General features: G+C 31.2%; 2 protein-coding genes across 2 annotated transcripts; both read right to left on the bottom strand.

Moving 5' to 3' along the window:
* Positions 1 to 8,647: 8,647 nt before the first annotated feature.
* LOC140448007 (uncharacterized) lies at positions 8,648 to 21,502 on the bottom strand. The gene is made up of 2 exons (XM_072541044.1): positions 21,104 to 21,502; positions 8,648 to 18,277 (listed from the first exon to the last, which is right to left on the bottom strand). Exons 1-2 carry the CDS (start codon positions 21,426 to 21,428, stop codon positions 16,800 to 16,802), a joined length of 1,803 nt encoding a protein of 600 aa, XP_072397145.1. The 5' UTR covers positions 21,429 to 21,502; the 3' UTR covers positions 8,648 to 16,799.
* Positions 15,274 to 16,089, bottom strand: LOC140449108 (protein FAM200C-like). The gene has a single exon (XM_072542252.1). It carries the CDS (start codon positions 16,087 to 16,089, stop codon positions 15,274 to 15,276), a length of 816 nt encoding a protein of 271 aa, XP_072398353.1.
* Positions 21,503 to 21,654: the final 152 nt, after the last annotated feature.

Here is a 21,654-nt window from a genome sequence, read left to right as displayed (position 1 = left end):
GCCCAGAAAAGTTTCGTAAAATATTTATTTGGAGTAAAAGCATCTGCGAGTTGAGAAAATTAAATGTGTGGTTGTTAGTAAGAATGCCACTTAATCCCACCCATTCGTATAAATAATCCTAAATACATACATTAATACATAATGAAAAGAGTATGTAACGAAAACGAGATTTATATTTACAGTATGTAGTTGTAAGAAAAATGTATCGAGGAGATTTATTATTTCCTTCTTTCCTGAGTCTCCTCTGAAAAAGTATTAGGTTTTATAATAATTTTTCTATTTTTATTTCATTTGGGAACCTTAAGGTTAAGATATTAATAACGTGTATATAGGGGAAGAAAATATTTTTTTACAAAATTACTCTAAACAAATAAAAAGTAACGTTTGTTAAGACATTTTTGAAAAAAGTAACGGTAATATAGTTCCGTATTCGCTAAAATAAACAGTACCGAAAGTGAACAGTGTATTTATATTTATTTTTTAATTTACATAATTGAGACGGCCGACGTGAGAAGGCACATGTGCCTATGTGCCCTTTTTACGCAGAATGGCTGTTTAGGTTTGCCATGTTTTCCCCTTTACAATGGTATAACTTTGATGTATGTATTTATCTTTTACAATGAGGTTGGTGGAATTGTTTGAATATTAGTGTGCAGTGCAGGATGTTTTTCCAGACATGTGATTGTTTATAAACGGTTTTTGCAGGTATTTTTTATAGAGGGCTATTTATCGCTTCTCATTTGTTTCGGTCACTTATCATATTATGTCGTATAATGGTGGTATAATAGATGATAATAGGTATTAATATATTATAGTGAGGTTAAAGTATCGTTGTTCTTATTCTGATAAGATTTATTCTATTATATTATTATTACCTATATCCTATATGATAAGAACCATGATACGTAATGAAGAGTATAGTGATTACGAAAATGTTCAAGAAGTTAATATTTCTGATGGGAAGAGGAAAAGGAAAATGATCCATAAACAGAAAAATAAGAAACAAGAAACCAATAAATTATTGCGTGTTCAAGGTAAAGAATATGTATCTCTACCGGAAAGAAGGTTAAATCCAAGTCATTCAATTTAGTTACTGACTGCTGCCAGAACAAATACCACAAAAATCTGCCTCTTCATTTTCAAGTAGAACTTTTTGATTACTTCTACAACTGCCAGAACAAAAGTCTCCAAGATAGCCAGTTATACAGCTGTGGACCTGGCTAAACATCCAGAAACTAGAAGGAAATCTCTTAACCCAAAAAAAAACAAGAAGTCATACCTGGGCCTATCGTATATCTGTAAGAAGAAACAATGTTTCAGTGTGTCGCAAGTTTACTTTGGACTTGTTTCAAATTTCAATAAAACGCATACGTATTATTCAAAAAAAGATCTTGTTGGGTGGTTCATTTGAAGAAAAAAGAGGAAAACATTCTTATAGGCCCAGAAACATTTCAGATGACGTTGTTGTGTTAATGGGGGAGCACTTGGCTAGTATACCCTATGATGAAAGTCGTTACTGTAGAAACAAGAGTAATTTGTAATATTTTGACCACACTTTATTAAATATAAAATCATTGTATGGGTTATTGCAGGCTTTTTTCAAAGAAAGAAAAAAGGAAACTCTCAAGATGTCTTATAAAACATATTATCAGTACTTTAAAACTAAGTTTTCCTATTCTGTTTGCAAACCTAAAATAGATTTATGCGATTATTGCCAAGAATGTAAGATCAAGCTAAATGCCAATGATAAAGACCTATTTATGACTTTTTTTTGAAATCCACAAAAGGAGAGCAAATACAAGAAAGAATTGCGTGATATGTATATTGCTAAATCCAAAGAAGAAAATCCCTCGCACCTAGTTTTGGAGTTTGGACTATTCTCAAAATTAGCTAATACCAAAGCTAAATGTCAATACTCAATTTTACAAAAGAATATTTTGGTTGTACGGTTTTAACATTCATGTGCTTAACGACGACTCTAGTTATTGCTATACCTTTACTGAGTATGATGAAAAGAAAAATCTTAACTCTGTGGTATCTTTTTATTTGATTGTATTAAAATACAGATAAGTAAATTGTCTACCATTAAAACTATGGCGCTGTTATCTGATGCTGCAGGAGGACAGAACAGAAATTTAACTGTTACAAAATTTTCATCGTGGTTTACAAGAGTATTCCAAGTAACTGCCATACATCTGTTTCCGGTTATAGGCCACACCTTTTCCCAATGTGACAGAAATTTTTGTGTGATCAACAAGGCTATTAACAAAGCTGAAGTAATAGGAAGTCTCAAGCCATACCTTATTGCTATGGTAACATGCAGGAAAAATTCTTCGCCATTTGAAGTAAAAATGAACAGTGCCCTTCTTCAAGACTGGGAATCTTTCCTTAAACCTTTTTTCTTGCCTAAACGTGTGTCAGGGGCGGTCCGTCGGGGTAGGCAAGATAGACCCTGTTGAACTGTTCAAATGTACAATAATAAATTATTTATTAATATAAATTACTTAATTCAAAATTGTGATTTATAAATTTTGACTTCGAAGTTAATTATTTTACGCTCCTCGTAGTAGTCAAAGGCACATCAAATGTTCGCCTGAAAATGGAATAAGACGTATATAATGTATATATATATATATATATATATATATATATATATATATATATATATATATATATATATATATATATATTATATATATATATATATATATATTATATATATACACATATATATACACATATATATATATATATATATATATATATATATATATATATATATATATATATCTGTCTTACACCGACCAAGCTATGAATTGCGAATATTTTATTTGGAAAGGCGATTTTTTCGTGGAAAGTTTCGTTGTAATCAACACTTCTTGTTCTAAACTTCTAAACAAGCCACAAGGTTAAAGTAAAGGGTCTGTTGTAAAGTGCATAAAGGCTAGTGAAATTGTAATAATTAATTTTTGTTTTTTACTAGGAGGTTAAGTATTTTATAAATAGGTAGGACAATTTAAATTTGTTTGTGAAAAGTTAAGTGACAGGTAAATTTAAGTATCTAATATAAAATGAATATTTTAAACGATATAATCTGTAGTTTGATTGGCACGCCTTTTACAAGGCGCCAAAATCAAGAAAGATTAGAAATCATTGTAATGGGCCGGCATTTGCCAAATTTACAGATATTATCCATAGATAAGAAGGATAATCGACCATTTTCGAGATCGTTTTAAACAATATGGTACAAAAACCATAAATCGGTATGCGGTAGTTATTTTAGAAAATTGGAATTAAATTAGAAAACACTTTTTTGTTGGTCTTCTCTACTGCCTTCAAATTTTAAGCAAAGTGTTTGCGTGAGTCAGGCATATTCAGATTTGAAAAATTTATCAGCTAGGGTCAAAAAACATGAATCTTCGAAAGAACATTTAAACAATTGCTTAGATTTAAAAAGATTAGAAAAACATACGCAAACTATTGACAGTGCTTTAGCTGGACATGTTACTTTATCCAATAAGTTATTATAATGAGGAGTTAAAAAAAAATTGAATTTTATTATCATATTTAATTGATGTTACGATAATTATAGCAAAACAAGAACTTGCATTTCGCGGTCGAGATGAAAGTCATAATTCTTCAAATGTGGGTAATTTTAAAGACATTTTTAACTTAACAGTTAAATGCGATCAGGAAATCCAGAGTCATATTAAAAAAATAGAAGGGGTGTTCACGGGTTTGTCAAAAACAATTCAAAACGATTTAATAGATTGTCTTGCTGATTATATTAAAAATGAAATTTCAAGAGAAATTAATGAACCTCAATTTTTTTCTATATTAGCGGACGATACTACTGATATTACTGAAAAATCACAGTATACTTTAACAATCCGGTTTGTTAACAAAATTGGTCAGGTAACAGAAAGATTTTTGGGGTTTTTTAATATTAGCGAGAATAGATCTGCAGACGCTCTATATAGTTTAATTAAAAACGTTCTTGAGCCATATGATTACAAAAATAAATTGATTGCCCAATGTTACGATGGGGCAAGTGTAATGGCCGGCTCTTTAAATGGGTTGCAATCAAAAATTAAAGTAAATGCTCCAAAAGCTTTTTTTCACATTGTTGTGCTCATAGATTAAATTTAGTTTTGCAAAACGACTCAAAATGTATTAAAAATTGTAGGATATTTTTTGCAATGGTTATATTAATTCATGGTTTTTTGAATCATTCGGCGAAAAGAACATTTATTCTGAATTCAATTCTAAATCGAAGTATCCCAACAAATTGTGAAACTAGATGGACTTCAAAGACGTAAGCGTTGTTAATTCAAAATGGAATGAGTTAATTTCAGTTTTCAATCAAATTATCGAAGACGAAAATTCAGGAGCCGAATCTATAAATGGTGCTCGAGGATATTTATAAAATTTTAAAAAATTTGAATTTGTATTTCTTCTTTGTCTTTATAACGAAATATTTAATAAAACTGACATTCGGATAAAAATGTGTGTCAAAAAGAAATAGATATAGCTTTGGGAAGAATAAGACAACTTCATAACGATCATGCTTTTATTAATTTATTTTCTGTGGCTGCTGAAACAAGGGTTCAGAATTTAACTCTAACCAACCTAAAAGAATGAAATAGTCGTCCGATGTGGACCGGACTACAAAATATATAATCTTTATATTTTGAAATTATAGATAATATTATTATGCAACTAGAAGATCGTTTTAGAGATTTAAAAGATTTACATTTTTTTAGAATTGCAAATTCTTCACAATTTCAAAATTTTTCAAAAAGTTTTCTACATAATTTGATAAATAGTTTAATAACACAATATTCTGAATTATTTGATAAACAAAAATTAATTAATGAACTAGGTGTCATTTACGAGGATGGGCAATTTTATACTCTAAATGTTATTAAAATTTTGCAATATTTTAATGAGAATGAATTAATCGAAATATTTTCTGAAGCATACAAATTATTTGTTTTAATTGCTACTTAAAGAATTAAAAACTATTTAAGAAATGCTATGTCGCAAAATCGACTGACAGCTTTGTCTTTACTTTCAATTGAGAAGGAGATTCTTTCCAGTTTGTCTAACAACGAACAATTTTACGACACAATTATAAATACGTTTGCTTCTGCCAAAGACAGGCGCATTAATTTAATTTATCGGCAATAAAATCCGTTTAACTATTTTTCGGCAAGGCATTTTAGATTGCAAGAATAAAACATTAAAATACAAATATATATTATGTTCTTTTCAGCTTTTCCACTTTCAGATCGGCCGGTAGGTTTTCAAGCATATATTGACATCTGGCTGATGGTTTATCCCACAATCCGCCGATAGGCTGTGGACTTTTTTGAGAATTAAAGTATAATTTCACTATTTGAGAGAGTGAGTCATCGTTTAAAGGCCCAGAAATGCGGAAAGCTGTTTGGAAATCCAGTGACGTACACTTACTTTTATTTTAACGTTAATTATATTTTATTTTTCAAATATTAATGTTCGAAATAGGCCACAATATATTTATTTACAAGTTTTTACTGACGTTTCGATCTCTATATCCAAAGACCGCTTTCAAAGATATAAATGATAGTTATATTTATTTTATTTGTTTATTATTATATATTTTTATAATCTTATATTGTTTATTTTTTTTTCTATCTTTAAAAACGGAATAGAGATCGAAACGTCAATGTATTAAACATGTAAATAGATATATGGTGGCTTATGTCCAACCTTCTCCCTAAAAATACAGAATTCCACAAACAAGCAGCTATAGAAAAATAAATATATCTGTCATTTGTATGTTTGAAAACGGTCTCTTTATAGAGATCGAAACGTCCGTAAATTAAACATTTGAATTAATATATTGTGGCTTATTCCCAACATCATTTCTAAAAATACAGAACGACAAGCGAAAAGCCATAGAAAATAAATAGTACTATCATTTGTATAATTGAAAACGGTCTCTGGATATAGAGATCGAAACGTCAATAAATAAACATATGAATAAATATTTTGTGGCTCATTCCCTACATTCCCCTAAAAATACAGAATGCCACAAACCAAAAGCTATAAAAAAGAAGTAATTTTGCAGAAAGTTTACTGATACCAACCGGCTGTCGCGGAAGTTACGCTAAAACGTCTTTTAACGTGACCCGTCCTTAAAGAGTTACACAATGAAATTTTTTTAAAACAAATTTTAAGACAGTTTCCACACCACCCCAGAGGTATGTCTTGTGGCGCGATACTTTTTTTTAAATGGGTGTTTGCCAAGAGCCATATTGTCTTATTAAATAAAATGAACAAAACACTTAAACAGTATAAAACAAAACAAAATAAAATCCTATAAAACAAAATAAAATTCTATAAAAACAAAATAAAAATAATGTTTGATGTGCTTAAACACAAACACTATACACACTTACTATGTTCTCGTTTTTTTTTTTTGTTTTTGGTTTTTTTTATGCTGATGTTCTTATTAAACTATTATAAAATATTATTCGCTGTCTAAACCTGAAGATGCAGTGCTGCTATCGCTGTCATTATCTTCACCACCTGGTGTAATTATAATTGGCTCTAGTAAAACTTTTATATAAGTGTCAAGTTTCCACATACGATGTTCTTCTTTAATTATGTGGCCTATACATTTAGCCCATTTCTCTGGAGTTACATGGAAGATTGCTTGAATCAAAAGTTTCTTAATTTCGTTTAATTTGAACGTTTTGTTATTGCGTGCTACTTCTCCTTTCACTTGCTCCCAGATAAGTTCAATGGGATTAAGTTCGCAATGATAAGGTGGTAGACGCAGAACTTTGACACCATAATCTTTTGCAGTTTCATCTACAGCATATTTAAGATATTCAATTTTCCTTAACCCTGAAATGTCAAGGAGCTAAATTTTGAGCATTGATTCTTCGTATGCAATCCCCTTTTCTGTAAGCCATTGTTGAATCCTCTCTTTCAATTTCTTTAATAATCACCTGTTTTTTTCGACTCAAGAAGAAAACCATCATCAAGAAACCCTGTATCACTTCCTATATGGGTGACTATTAAACGCCGTCCCTTTCCTGATGGAGCTTTTAATCCTGTATATCAGCCTTCTATAAATGCTTCGCGTTTACTTTTGACATTTAAATCTTGCCAAACTTTTCCAACTGTATGACCTTTTCCAACCTTGGTTAATCCAGGTTTCATCCAAATAACATATTTTGCGTCCAATGCTGCGAATTTTGCGTATTTCTTCTAAATATTTTCTTCTCCGCACAATAATTTTATTTTTTTCTAATAGCATACTTTTTCTGTTGAGTTTTACATATCGAAAGTTCATTTCACGCATGGTCCTGGTTAAGACTCTACGAGATATCTTGGGTAAGGAGTCATCGTTTTCGAGCTCTTGAGAAATATTTTTCAGTGTTGGAATTTCACTCCGAAAATAAAATGAATGAATTTTTCGACGTATAATATTCCTTGTCTCGTCATCCAAAACAATGCTTTTCCTACCTCTAGTTTTACCTTTTTCTTGCTTTTTATTTTCCGATGTATTTTTAAGTACACGATAAATACAGCTAACGGATACTTTTGTTAAACTGCTACAAATGTCGACCGCTTGGCTAACATTTAATTCCATTTTTCTGCCGACAATTCCTTCATAAACGTTTCGTATTATTACCTTCTCTTCGGACGTTAACATTTTCCGTCTCTTTTGCGGCATTTCATTTTTGGAATCAACATCAGAATTTTGCAGTCTTCTCTTGGAACAACTCGGTTTTTCGTCCAACTCCAATAAAACTCAAACCAAATAATCACAGAATATAACTAAAAATTTACTATAAAATGACAAACTATAACACTCGTATTATCAATAACACGTTTTATCAATAACACAAACTTATCGCATAAAATACCCTACCCTCAGAAACGCCAATGTAAATAACCTATTGTTGATGGGCACTCGCTCGGCAAAAACTAGTCTTACGGCTTTCTGTGGATCTGAATTGAAACGGAATTCCGTCGCTAATTCCAAAGTTGCCAAACGATTGAAAAATATTGTTTTAAAATATCGATTTTTATTTTATAAATTTAAATATGTAAGGAAACGGAACATATAAATAAAATTTATTTCATTACAATTTTGTGCTTAATTTTTACTATTGAAAAAATCAGGTTTTTTTGTATTTTTATGACGGTAATAATCGCTGCATGGAAGAATACAGGTTTTGTATGACCATAATTACTACTTGTGAACAAGAATTGGCTACATTGTACGACAACTTCTGGTCAAGTCTACTATAGAGAAGCACAAATAAATATACTACTTTATATATTCTGTAATTTCTTATGAGGAAACGCAAATTGAAATCGAGAAAACAGGCAGTTTTCGAGGGCCGCTGTGTACATTTAAATTTGAGGATATTCTGCGTTTAAACTATGATATCACTCTTCTAAATTGAGGGTTTCGACTCTAATAGGTTGAGACTTGGCAATATGATAATGCTTAGAAAACAATTGTGTGGATGGCAAGACAAATCGTAAATAAAAATAACTTAAAATAGAATAAAAATATTTTATTAATTACATAATTAATTATAAATAAGTATAAATAATACAATTATAATTTTAATAAGGTGTCATATTGATTACTTATTATCGTATCGGTATGTGCTATACTTTTTTAAAGTTACTAAAAAATTGCACTTTTTTACATAATATTTTTAACAGTATCGGCTAATGAATTCATGAAAATTATTTTTGCAAATAGAAAACGGAAGGCTGATGTTTTCTAAGGATTTAACAAATAGCTACATGAATTAAAAGGCGTCTTCTAAAATGAACAATTTCATCTGATATTTATAAGGTTATTTGGAATACAAAAGAGATTAACGATGCATCTGAAGTTGTTCATTAGAAATTGTATCCCAGCTCTTTAATTTTATTTATGTTAAACTTTCCCAACTTCTTGCTCCTTATTAAGTAATGGTCAAACAGTCTGTATGTTTATCCATGTAAACAATTTTTCATCAAGTAACAACTTGCAAGTTAATTTTGCAATACATGTTATGAAAATATTTCTTATTTTGTGTTTTAGTTTTAACCATATATTGACACGAAAAAAAAACAAGAATTTCAGTAGACATGGTACAAAAAGCCTTTACATTATAAGAGCATAAATCGTTGTATACATTAATGACCTGTGGCCTAATTTTAAATTCCACTCACTTAGAATCGTTTGTCACCATGATCAAATTAATTAGTATTAGCAATTTAAATGTGTAAACACTAATGGCGAAAAAGTTTCTTCTGAATCAGCAGTTCTCATTGTAGTATGATCATTAAAGCAAAAGTTGTCAACATTATCTCTTAAAAAACAATCTCAATCCATTGAGCAACTTATACTTCTGGTGTAATAATAATTGGACTATGAAAACAAATAGAGATAATGAAATAGGGATACTAACATATGATGAATATTTAGACTTCATTCAAAAAATGAAACAGAAAAGAATACCAGGCCCAGATGAAATTCTCAATGAGCTGATTAAAAACGGAAGGCAAAAGTTATTAACAAGTATCTATAACCTAATAGTTAAAATATGGAAAGCAGAAGAAATGCCCGAGGATTGGAAAGAAGGCAGAATTATACCAATATTTAAGAAAGGAGAAGTAGCAAACTGTAACAACTATAGAGCAATATCTCTGCTGAGCACAACATATAAAATTTTAACAGCCCTCATCAAGCAAAAACTCACTCAATTCACAGAGAAAAAAATTGGGGACTACCAGCAAGGATTTAGAGAAGGCAGATCCACTACAGATGTAATCCACATAGTTACACAAACAATCGAAAAATGCCACGAACAGAACATAGAACTCCAGATCCTCTTCGTAGACTTCAGACAAGACTGTATTGGAAGAAATAAATTATGTATTGAAATGATATACCAGCAAAATTAATCAGATTAACAAAAATGACCATGGGTGGAGCTCGAGCTAAAGTAACAACAGAAGAAGGTAGCATAAAATCAATTGCAATAGAAACAGGAGTACGGCAAGGCGATTCCTTGTCAACCACATTATTCAACATAGCAGTAGAAGGAACAGTCAAGGCCAGTAAAATTAAAGGAACTATAGCCCACTCCTCAACACAAATAGTTGCATGTGCAGATGATTTAGTTCTTCTTCTGATTCTTTGCTCTGGCAAGCAAGCAAAAGAGGACTAGAAATTAACGAAAGAAAAACAAAATATCTACTCTGCTCTAGAAGAGAAGATAACAGGACGAGAGAAATCAAAATAGAAAACTACACTTTTGAAAGAGTCCAACAATTTAAATATTTGGGAATAATAGTGAATGCCCAAAACAAGAGAAGTAAAGAAGTAACGTAACGAATACTAGCAGGCAACAAAACATACTGGAGATATCATAGGCTCATGAAGGATAAGAACTTATCCAGAAATACAAAACTGAAAATATACAGAGTTGCAATCAGATCAGTAGTTACGTACGCAGCTGAGACAATATGCCTCACGGAAAAAGATAAAGAAAAATTGAGAATTTTCGAAAGGAAAATCCTCAGACGGATTATGAGCCCGATAAGAATGGACAACGGAGAAATGAGAAGAAGAATGAACCATGAACTAAGAGACATAATGAAGGGAGAAGATATAGTTAGATTTATTAGAGCACAGAGGCTGAGATGGCTGGGACACATAGAGAGAAGGAAAAACGACCTACTGATTAATAAGATCACCAGATGGAAACCAGCAACTGAAAGACCAAGGGAAAGACCCAGAGAGAGATGGGAGGATCAGGGAGGATTATGAGAGATATCAAAATTCTGGAAGTGGGGAACTGGAGGGAACTATGCACAAACCGAAATGAGTGGAAGAAAATTGTAACGAAAGCCAAGTCATACAACAAACTTTGACAACATACAAGTGGAATGCGGAGTGATTCATCGCAATAAACGAATCAGAGAGCTCTAAGTAAGAGCGGCAAACATTCCACCCGGAATGAAAAGCCCTGATGATGATGATGGAAACAAATGAAATTTTGTCGTATTTCGACTCTATCAAGTTTCCATCTCCCTTATAACTCTTTTTCTACCATCCAACACTTTTACGGATAGAGATTGTAATATTTTATAAATGGAAAACCATATTTTTTCATTTATTATATCTTTTTATAAAAATAAGACACTTGGAATATGTAATTAACAATAGAGCATGTAAACAATGGTAGAGCACGTGGTAACGCCAGTGGCTTATAACAAGCATCTATAACTAATGATAGTGAGCTAATGAAAAAATTACCTAAAAATTGTTACCTATGTCTGTGTCTTTTTCTGATGCAACCTTCTGAGACATCACATTTCGAACGCTTCAATATGGTTTAGCGATCTTACTTTCAGCAAACGAGTCTCGCTAGTGTACATTATTATTGGTCATATGTAAGCTTTAGGTCTTGAAAACAGAGACCCAAGCAGTTTTGCGTTGAAAAAGGTATTTATTGAATCTAGTAAAAGTATTTCTAGCTATTGCTACTCGTATCTTTACTTCTTCATCATAGTCCCACTTACTGTTTAAGGTAGCTCCAAGAAATTTAAATTTCTTAACTCTGTCTATTAGCTGATTGTTTATTTTCAACTGTGCTTGCATATGGGATTCTCTGCAGATTATCAATAATTTCGATTTAATAATGTTAATGTCGATTAATTCCTCTCCCACCGTGTTAATATTATTTATTTTCTCTAGTAATTCTTCTGTTGTCTGCTATAATAGCTGTGTACAGTATATCGCTAATTATTAATGAGAATTCCATTTATTTTGATACCTTTTTCATTCTGCTGTGAAAATTGAAAGATCTTTTCTACACAAATGTTAAACAGCAGAGGAGAAAGAATGCAGCCCTGTCTCACGGCCTTATTTATTTCTACTTGTTCTGTATATAGACTGTTGAGGATCCTTAATTAGAGTACAGCTGTTGGATCATCCTTATATCTTTTCCATTAAGACCAATCTTCCTTAACGCCTGTATTAAAACATCATGTCTTACATTGTCAAAAGCTTTTTGGTAATCTTGGTAAAATAAGTAATAAAGCGTATAAAGGCATCTCTTCCCTCAGAGACAAATCGATAAAGCAAATAGACATGAAAAAAATGAATGTATTGTTCCAAAAACAATCATCACCTTTAGTTTGATCATTATCTAGAACAGTACTAGCTCATATCAAACTTTATTTACCGCCACAGATCCTGGATGTACCTATTGGGGAAACCATGCATAGAAAGCACCAAATACACTACCTTATAAATGATAGGAAAATGTGTGTGTATTACAAGAAATATGACTCACCCAATTTTCGTAATCGCTACATTTGAGGAATGTTGATTAGAGACAGAAAAAAAGGTATGTGTACAATTTTAGTTTGTTGTGGACATGAGTTTTGATCATTTTATTTGTAACCTTTGTACCAATCTTCAGCACAATGCACATTTTTCTGAAGTTACAAATTTTTGTCTATTTAGACTATATTATGTGTGATATATCGCACATTGAAAAGAATACTGTCACTATACGAAATTTACCATTTTTTAAGTATCGGCGCCATCTGTTTCCCCCCGTCAAACTGCATAATGTAGCGAATATCTAGTCTCGCTAGGAAGCCTACTGTCCGCTATGAGGTGTTAGTGTCGGTATACATTTCAGCCACATTGCGCCGTAGTTTAACAGAATACTGGCACTAGGCACTACTCCCATTAGGTACCAGACAGCTCAGAGATGTGTTCCAGTTTGTGAAGAGAAAAGTGACACTATATGTTTAAATACGTTATGAAATCACATAAATTGGTAAGTTTTGATTACATGTTAATATGAATAACGTCACTTTTTGTATAGTGTCATGTAGTGTACATAAACATTACGGTTGTTATATTGACATTTTTCTTTTAGTGTCATTTTAGTTTTAGTTAATTTACGGATGTGTATTTACATGTATTCCAATAACGTCGTCTTTAGGTTAGGGTCATTATTACTTTTAAAATATTACGAAATTAATAAAAAAAAGTTTTACTTAATTGGTTTAATGTAATTCGGAGGACAGTAGATCCTGTTAATATTTTTATTTATAACAATATTTCCAATGATTAGTTGTTAAATTGTCTAAATTTTACTATTTCGGAACTAAGCAAAGATCACACCGAGTGCTATTTTTGGAATGAAGTATAAGGCCAAGAGGCGTTAACGAAATTGGTACCTGTGTTTTTAAATACCTAGAGAAGATGTCTCATTTAACTCCTGATAAGAACTTCATATTTTATTCCGATAATTCCTTCGGTCAGCAGAAAAATCAGTTCATGAGCTCAATGTATGTTTTTGCTATTAAATTTCTACCCATAAAGTCAATAACCCATAAATTCTTAATTAAAGGACATTCCCAAAATGAAGGGGATTCGATACATTCAATTAATGAGAGGTAAATTAAACAAATTTTAAGGTCTGGACCTATCTATGTCCCAGATCAATATGTGACAGCAATTTGAAGTTCAAAGAAGAAGAATAACACATTTACTGTAAACGAAATGAGTCATTCTGATTTTTATGATATAAAATTTGCTTTTACTAAAAACACACACGGAGAGAAGATAGCATTAACAGACATAAAAATAATGAAAGTTGTAAGAGCCATAGACGACTGTGATAAAGTTCAGTTATTTTATAAGATGTCCTATTTACAGGACGATATTAAAGAAATTAATTTGGAGTTGAATAAGATAGGAACTCGCAAATCAAATCAAGGACAAGTTGCCCAACCACAACTGAAACCTCTATATCAAGCCAAACTAACTTTATCTGAAAGAAAAAAGAACTATATCAAATCACTAATAGACCAGAATCTAATACCCAAATACTACGTATCTTCTTTTTTAAACTATATTATGTAATATTTGAGAGAGCTCTATTAAATAGATAGATAGTTTCTGTTAAAATATTTTTTGTTTCTAGGTGAATATAATTTTGTAAATTTGTCATTTAATTTACGAAGTTAAGAAAATGTAGGATCTCATTTTATTTTTTGTTATGTTGATTTATGTAACGCAAAAGACTGAAGTACACTTATGTGTTAATTGTAATTATAACTAAGTATCCCTTTTTCTCTTTGTATAGCATTAATTTACCCTTTAGAGCAGCGGTCGGGGAACTTTTTTAATCATTACCCCAAACCATTTTGTTGTAAGTCGATATTACCCAAGGCAAAAAACAAAAAAGCAAAAAAGGCCTCTTTTTAGCATCATTCATATTATAGCCCCCATGATAGTTTTGAACAGAAAACAATAACTAAAACATAAAATAAACATCATTTATTCAATTTCTATGATACCTAGAAATACATAACATAATAATAGATAACAATAATAAGATATAAAAAATTAAAACCCATTGCGGTACTGTAACAAATTATAATAATAATAATGGTTGTACTAACAAAAATTAGAATTGAAAAAATTATAAAAAAAGAATAATTGAAAACATTCTTCCTTCACGTTTTGGAGAAATGATGTTGTTTCATGTTCGATACAATTGCTTCAAAATTGGGACTTTTTGATGTAAGAGCGATTTGAATACAGTCTTCGGCGTTTAATCGATTTCTGTTCTTCGTTTTTATGTTCACTAGAGTGGAAAAGCCTTGTTCGCACAAATATGTTGTTCCAAATGGCAGCAATTTTTTAACCTGCCTTATGTGCGTCAGCAAAAGTAATATTTTCGCAATCTTCCAAAAACAAAGCTAACCTTGAAAAAGAAGCTATCTTGTTCTGTTCTACTTTCTGACTCCAATATTGCAGCTTTAATCCAAACGCTGACACTATTTCTCTCGCTGAAATGATATTAATATTCTTTCCTTGCAATTATTTGTTTAATATATTTATACTCTCAAAAATGTCAACTAAATATGCGAGATATGCAACCCAGGAAGAGTTTTTAAACTTATCTGCGAGAATATTTTTTTGATCAACCATAAAAATTTCCACTTCAGTTTTGAGAGTCCATACTCGATTTAGTACATTTCCGCGAGAGAGCCACCTTACTTCTGTATAATAAAGTAGGTCCGTATATTCGGCTTCACCGTCCTGACATAATTCACGAAATAGCCGCGTGTTTAGTGCATGTCCCTTGATAAAATTTACAATCTTGATGACATCATGCATAACGGCTTCCGGTGTAGGTTCTAAATATTTGACCATAATGTCCTGGCGATGGATCATACAGTGAATAACTTCAATATTTGGGTTATTTTTTTTACGAAAGCCGAAAAACCGTTAATATGGCCCAGCATAGCTGGAGCTCCATCCAAAGATACTGAAATACAGTTTTCCCATTTTAAACTTTGCGCATTGAAGTATTCATTTACTTTATTGTAGACATCAATTCCACGAGATCTTAACTCGAGAGGAGAACAAAACAGCAATTCCTCTTCAAAATTATCTGCACCTTTGTAGCGAACATATACCATTAGCTGTGAATTGTTACTAAAATCAGTTGTCTCATCAAGCTGAATAGCAAAATATTTAGCCTGTTTTAATGAGAAAATAACTTGTTCCTTCACATTTTCTGCTAATATAGAAATTCGTTCTTTCACAATTCTCGCAGACAAGGGCACTGAATTCAGTTTGTTCGCTTCTTTTTGACCACACATAATCTCTGTCATTTTTACAGCAGCTGGTTTAACCAAATCTTCATCAATAGTGTATGGTTTCTTATTTCGAGCAATCAACCAGGCTACTTCAAAGCTAGCCCTTGATGCTGAACGCTGATCAAATGTACCAAACAAGTTGCTATTCAATCTTTGTCTTTTAACAGATATTTCTAAATTTGCAAAGTATTCTCGCGGTTTGGAAGACAGGTGTGAATGCAAATTATCTAAATGTTTCTTCAGTTGACTTTTTTTGAAAGATTCTGAAGTCAATACCTTCATACATACAACACACTGTGGTTTCATTGTACCATTGTCTTCTATTTGTGTAAAACTGTAATTAAGGAATTCGTCTTGATATTTTCTTTTTCTATTTGCTGCCATCTGAAGAAGACAGAAAATAATAGTTGTAAAATACTTAAATTAAATTTTCAAATTGCGGCTTAATAATACAAAAAAATTTCGGTGCATGCAAAACAGGTTTATAAAAAATAAAATTAAAATATATACTTTTTACTCACAAGTTTCATTTTTACCCCCAAAAATTTCATTTTTACCCCATTTGGGGTAATTTACCCCGGTTCCCCGACCGCTGCTTTAGAGCCATTAATTAATAATGTTTAACCTCACGTAATATGTATGTATATGGAATAGTGTCACTATACAGAATTTTTTGAACAGTTACCATTTTTGATTTTATTTTTTAATAAAAAACTAAAAAAACAACTTTTTTTATTCCTAACCTAAAATACAATCACTAAACATTTATATGAAGACGACCTAATAGTGTTATTGAACATGTTCTGCAAGAAATTTAATTGTAAATGCTCATTAAACTTTTAAATGCTTGATACTCAAAAATTACATGTTTTGTATGGTGTCAGTCTTATTATCAATGTACGATATTAGAAAATGTATTAGATAAAAGAAAAATTATTAAGAGGCATATCTTGCTGCAGCTGAATGAAGGAAATACAAGAAACCACTGGTTATTCATTTTAGAAACTTTCCTTAGTCAAATTCTGTTGGAGATGGAGAATTAAAATGACGTTTATTGAGATATGAACATACAGGGACAATAGAGGGACTGGTTTTCAAGAAGAATCATCTGGATGGCAAAGGGTAACATGATTAGTTAAACTGATTTTCTGTTTAAATTCCTTACAACAATAGTCACACTTAAACGGCACTTCTCCAGTATGTATCCGGTAGTGGGTCTGTAAAATATGATAGCGAGAAAATGTTTCTTGGCATACATTACACTGAAATGCTTTTTCTTCATGTACTTTCATATGATGACTTAAATTATGTTTCCAAGTAAATGATTTTGAACAAAGATCGCATTTGTAAGGCTTGTCCCCAGTGTGTAGCAACACATGAGCATTTAGATTTCTTTTCTCGATGAATTGTTTAAAGCAAATTTCACATTCAAACCTCTTTTTCGCATTGTGTGTAAGTAAATGCCTCCTTAGCTGGTATTGGAATAAAAACTTTTTCTCGCAAACTTCACAGGTAATAGTTTTTTCTTCAGAATGAACTTTAATGTGAATTCTTAATCTAGATCTCTGAGTAAAAGCTTTAGGACACTGTTCACATTTAAATGGTTTTTCACCAGTGTGTATTCTGTAATGCTCCACCAGGGTAATTCTCCTAATAAACCTTTTCTGACAAACATCACACTGAAACTTTCTGTCATTTGTGTGCCTTTTAAGATGATTTTTTAAGGAGTCTATTCTAACGAACTCCTTCGAGCAAAACTCACACATAAACGGCTTCACACCAGTGTGTTCATACATATGGGTATCCAAATGTATTTTTCCGGGAAAGTCTTTCTGACAAATTGTACACTGATAATTCTGGATATTAGCGTGAAAAGTGTAATGTCTACTTAACTGGGACTGTTCCATAAACGGTTTATAGCAAATATCACATTTGAAACGTTTTATTGGCATATGACATAATAGATGGTTTTCCAGATCAAACTGTGTCTGAAATATCTTAGCACAATAATCAAAGTAGCATGTAAAAGTGCCATGTTCAGTGTGGGTTCTTATATGAGCCAAGAAGTTTTTCCTAAGGAACAAATTTTTGCAAAAACGACATGTTAACATATTTAACTTATGCATTTTTAAATGATTACTTAAACTAAATTTGGTTCTATACTTTTTAAAGCATATTTTACATTTTAAAGGCTGCTTAATTCTGTTTTTACTACACTTTTTATTGATTCTTGTTTTCTTGGAGCATATTTTTAAACATTTGTGTTTCTTTAACTGAATTTTATTTTTAAATAAACCACCACAATTTTTGCATTCAAATTTTTTTTCCAAAACCTTATTTGAAGATTTTTTTATATGATTTTTATGTCTTAGTGCTGATTTTAACAGAATTTTAATATTAGAAGTATTCTTAATAGTTGACTTATTTTTTACTTTAACTTTTATACGATGGATGAAATAGTGTGTTAAAAACTCAGATGTTCTGGAGCTCATCTTTCCGCAAATCTTACATATATTAAGATGTTTCCCAAAATGGATATCCACATGTTGATGTATCTTTCTTGGGGTAAAATCTAAAATAAAAAAATATATTTTCGATTTGTGTTAATATAATGTCATGTACATTTTTGGATAGAAAATGTTTTTATACCACACTTCTTAACACCTTGACTGCGTTACATATCCACGGCGGTATGTATCTTGTATTACTTCTGTGCTAAGCTCAAATTCGGTGACCGACATACGTGTGCGAAGTATGTATCTTCGTTATTTTTCGTAATAGATTTTTGTTTTCAGTAGCCAGCTATATAATTTTAAATTCTGCAACCAACTATACAGATATTAAAGTACATATCCCTGGCGATATGCAACGCACCAGAAGAATATTGTATTCTTGTGGTGCGTTACATATCTCGGGAGATATGTACAAGCGTGTCTATAGGCATGTTTAGAGGGGATTACAGTATTGTTGTTCTTAGACCCATACTTTTAGTTGAGATTTACTCTTTGCCACGGAAGGTTATAGAGCGCGTAAAATATTAGAATTATCGCGGAGAAGTGTAGTTAATGACGATCAAGCTGATTTGGAAGGCCAAGTATCTTCATCAGATTTTCAACCCAGAGTGGACAAATTGTTAGCATCATCGCGAACAAATGAAGCTGAACAAGTTAATTTAGAACGAGAAGTATATTCATCAGATTTTGATCCTTTTGATTGTGACGATTCTGTATTAGATCGTACTTTTGATACATCGCTTTACGACAATGCGTTTTCTGACAAACAAGAACAAGCTACTGATATACAATCAGAGACTGATGAGAGCTCGGAGTCTGATAATGAGGATGAAATTACACATGTTTCTGAGAATATTTCTAGTGTTTGGAAAAATACAACAATTACCCCTTATCCGTTTGAGATGTATATTGAGAATTGTAAAATTAATGATAACATAGATCTAACCGAAATTACAGACCCTGCTGATATTTTTAAATATTTCATAAACAATGAAGTTCTCGACATTATTGTCACAGAAACTAATTGTTATGCGACTCAACAAATAAACAAAGGACATGCTGAGAAGTCAAGAGTTAAAAGTTGGAGTGATACAGATATAAATGAAATTTGTAAGTTTTTCGCTATTCTTATTGTTATGGGGATTACAAAGGTGCCATTCATAAACTCTTATTGGTCAAAAGATAAAATAATGTTCCATAACGAGTTTATAGCCTCAACAATGCGTCGTGACAGATTCTTGCTACTTTTAAAATTCATCCATTTTGCCAATGAGGATACACGACCTGCATCCTCATTCCCGTGATAAACTAAGCAAAATTGATGTGTTGAGTACTAACTATTGATGAGACAATGGTGCCTTTCAGGGGTAGACTACATTTTAGGCAATACATCTCTAACAAATGTCATAAATATGGACTCAAACTGTACAAACTATGTTCTCCAAATGAATATACTTTTAATATAAATGTGTATGCTGGAACAACTGCATCACAAGGTCATTCGTATGCAATAGTAAAAGAACTTTTGAAAATAGTTGAACCAAATGAGGGGAGGACCATCTATGGAGATAATTTTTACTCAAGCATACTGCTAGTTGAAGATTTATATAAGGAAAAAATGATTTATTGTGGAACATTGAGGAGCAATAGAAGAGAAATACCAAAAGATATATGTCAAAAGCTAAAAAGGGACAGGTTATTGGACAAGAACGTAATGGTGTAAAAATAATAAAATGGTTTGATAAACGACCAGTCTTAAGAGCGTAGGCGCAAAATTTCGGGCCAATGCTTTTTAAATGCGTTCATTTTTTTCGAATCCTAAAAAAACTAATAAGTATTTTTGAAAAATTTAAACGCAGAATGAAAGAATAAATTATTACTGAGGGCCGAAAGTCCCTGAAAACTTCCACAATGTTTATTATAAGTTACAGGGGTGAAAAAAAAGAGAAAATTTGGTGTGATTTTTAATTTCAAATATCTCATTCAAAAAAACTTTTTGTATATTCTAATGGACTTTCGGCCCTCGGTAATAATGTAATCTTTCATTCTGCGTTTAAATTTTTCAAAAATCTTTGTTAGTTTTCTTAGGATTCGAAAAAAATGATTGCATTTAAAAAGCATTGGCCCAAAATTTTGCGCCTACGCTCTTAATGATATCCAGTGATCCTAGTCATGATGCGACATTAACTGGTACTGGTAATGCAGCATATTTTATTGATAATAAGTACCTTATAATTTTTGCTATTTTAGGAAAATGTAATAGACAAGGTCGATATGTAACGCAGAGAAGGACAAAGTACAGATTTTCCGTTACGTGGTCAAGATGGTAGCTTCATTGTATTTTCAAAAGGAGAATTATCTCTTACAGAGTGATCATAATAATTTTACATACAAGTTCATACTAAAATTCATATTCCAAAATATAATGGAATGCTACGAAAATAGCCTTAAAAACTGTGATTATATCCATGATACTCCAACCTATCTACTAATTTAGTACAGTAATAAACTTGTAGATATTATTCGTAAAGATATCGAAAATTTAATCATATATGTTTACTAGTAGGTCCACTCCTCTGTCCAACAGATAGGCATGTAATTTATATTCTAAAATTGTACATATTCTTAAAGCCACTCATGCTGCTTCTGTTAAAAATTCTTTGTACTCAAGTGACACTCATAAGCAGACTTCATAAAATTAAAATAAAGGACAACAGTAAAACTATAATATACATTTTATATTCGGAATATTTTTCAAAAAAGGCTCCTGGTATGAGCCATGCTTAATATATTTCATCCATACTAAGTATACTTCAATAAACGTTCTGTAACACAGTATTGTCCCTTTTAATAATTCAACATACTATAATCAGATTTAAACTTACTGTTATAACATACAGGGCAATGATACTCTTTCTTTAGTTTTCTTTTTTTGTTTTGGATCTCTTTGCTACAACTAGATAATTTGTTTCTGGTATGAGACAAAGTCTTTTGTTGAAATCTTTGATAACTGGTCCCTTGACTATGAAATAAGGAAGTATCGAATTCATCTTGAGGTTCATCTTTAATATTAATTTCAGTTGAATATATTTCTATACAAGGAGACAAGTTATAATTTTCATATTCATTTTCAGATTTCACAATAGTTAACGGTTCAGCAAAAATATTTTCTGTATAAATACATTCTATTTGTTCCTCTTTCATTTCCATTTTTAAAAGAGTTTAAATATAAATACTACATTCATTTAACAGTAAACTAAACCAAAAAAATGCATTACTTACTGGAAAATGACAGGTGTTGTCAATGTCATTTTAATCTGAAACGTGCTGAAACCCTTGTTTTGTTTTCAAACTCTCTCTTTACATTTACATTGTATAAATATTTTTATTGTATAATCGTTTACATATTTAAAAGCATAATTATTTTTTTATTATT

The sequence above is a fragment of the Diabrotica undecimpunctata genome, chromosome 8 (genome assembly GCF_040954645.1).
Source record: "Diabrotica undecimpunctata isolate CICGRU chromosome 8, icDiaUnde3, whole genome shotgun sequence".
Taxonomy (NCBI): Eukaryota; Metazoa; Arthropoda; class Insecta; order Coleoptera; family Chrysomelidae; genus Diabrotica; species Diabrotica undecimpunctata.
Note: the sequence above shows the minus strand (reverse complement) of the source record. Positions and strands in the feature narration are given on the sequence as shown.

Bases quoted from the DNA above. Each gene is read 5' to 3' on its own strand.
- LOC140449108 (XM_072542252.1), bottom strand. From the start codon at position 16,089: ATGGCAGCAAATAGAAAAAGAAAATATCAAGACGAATTCCTTAATTAC.
- LOC140448007 (XM_072541044.1), bottom strand. From the start codon at position 21,428: ATGGAAATGAAAGAGGAACAAATAGAATGTATTTATACAGAAAATATT. The intron at 18,278-21,103 runs GTAAGTTTAAAT...TTTTTATTTTAG, and splicing joins TTGCCCTGTATGTTATAACA to ATTTTACCCCAAGAAAGATA.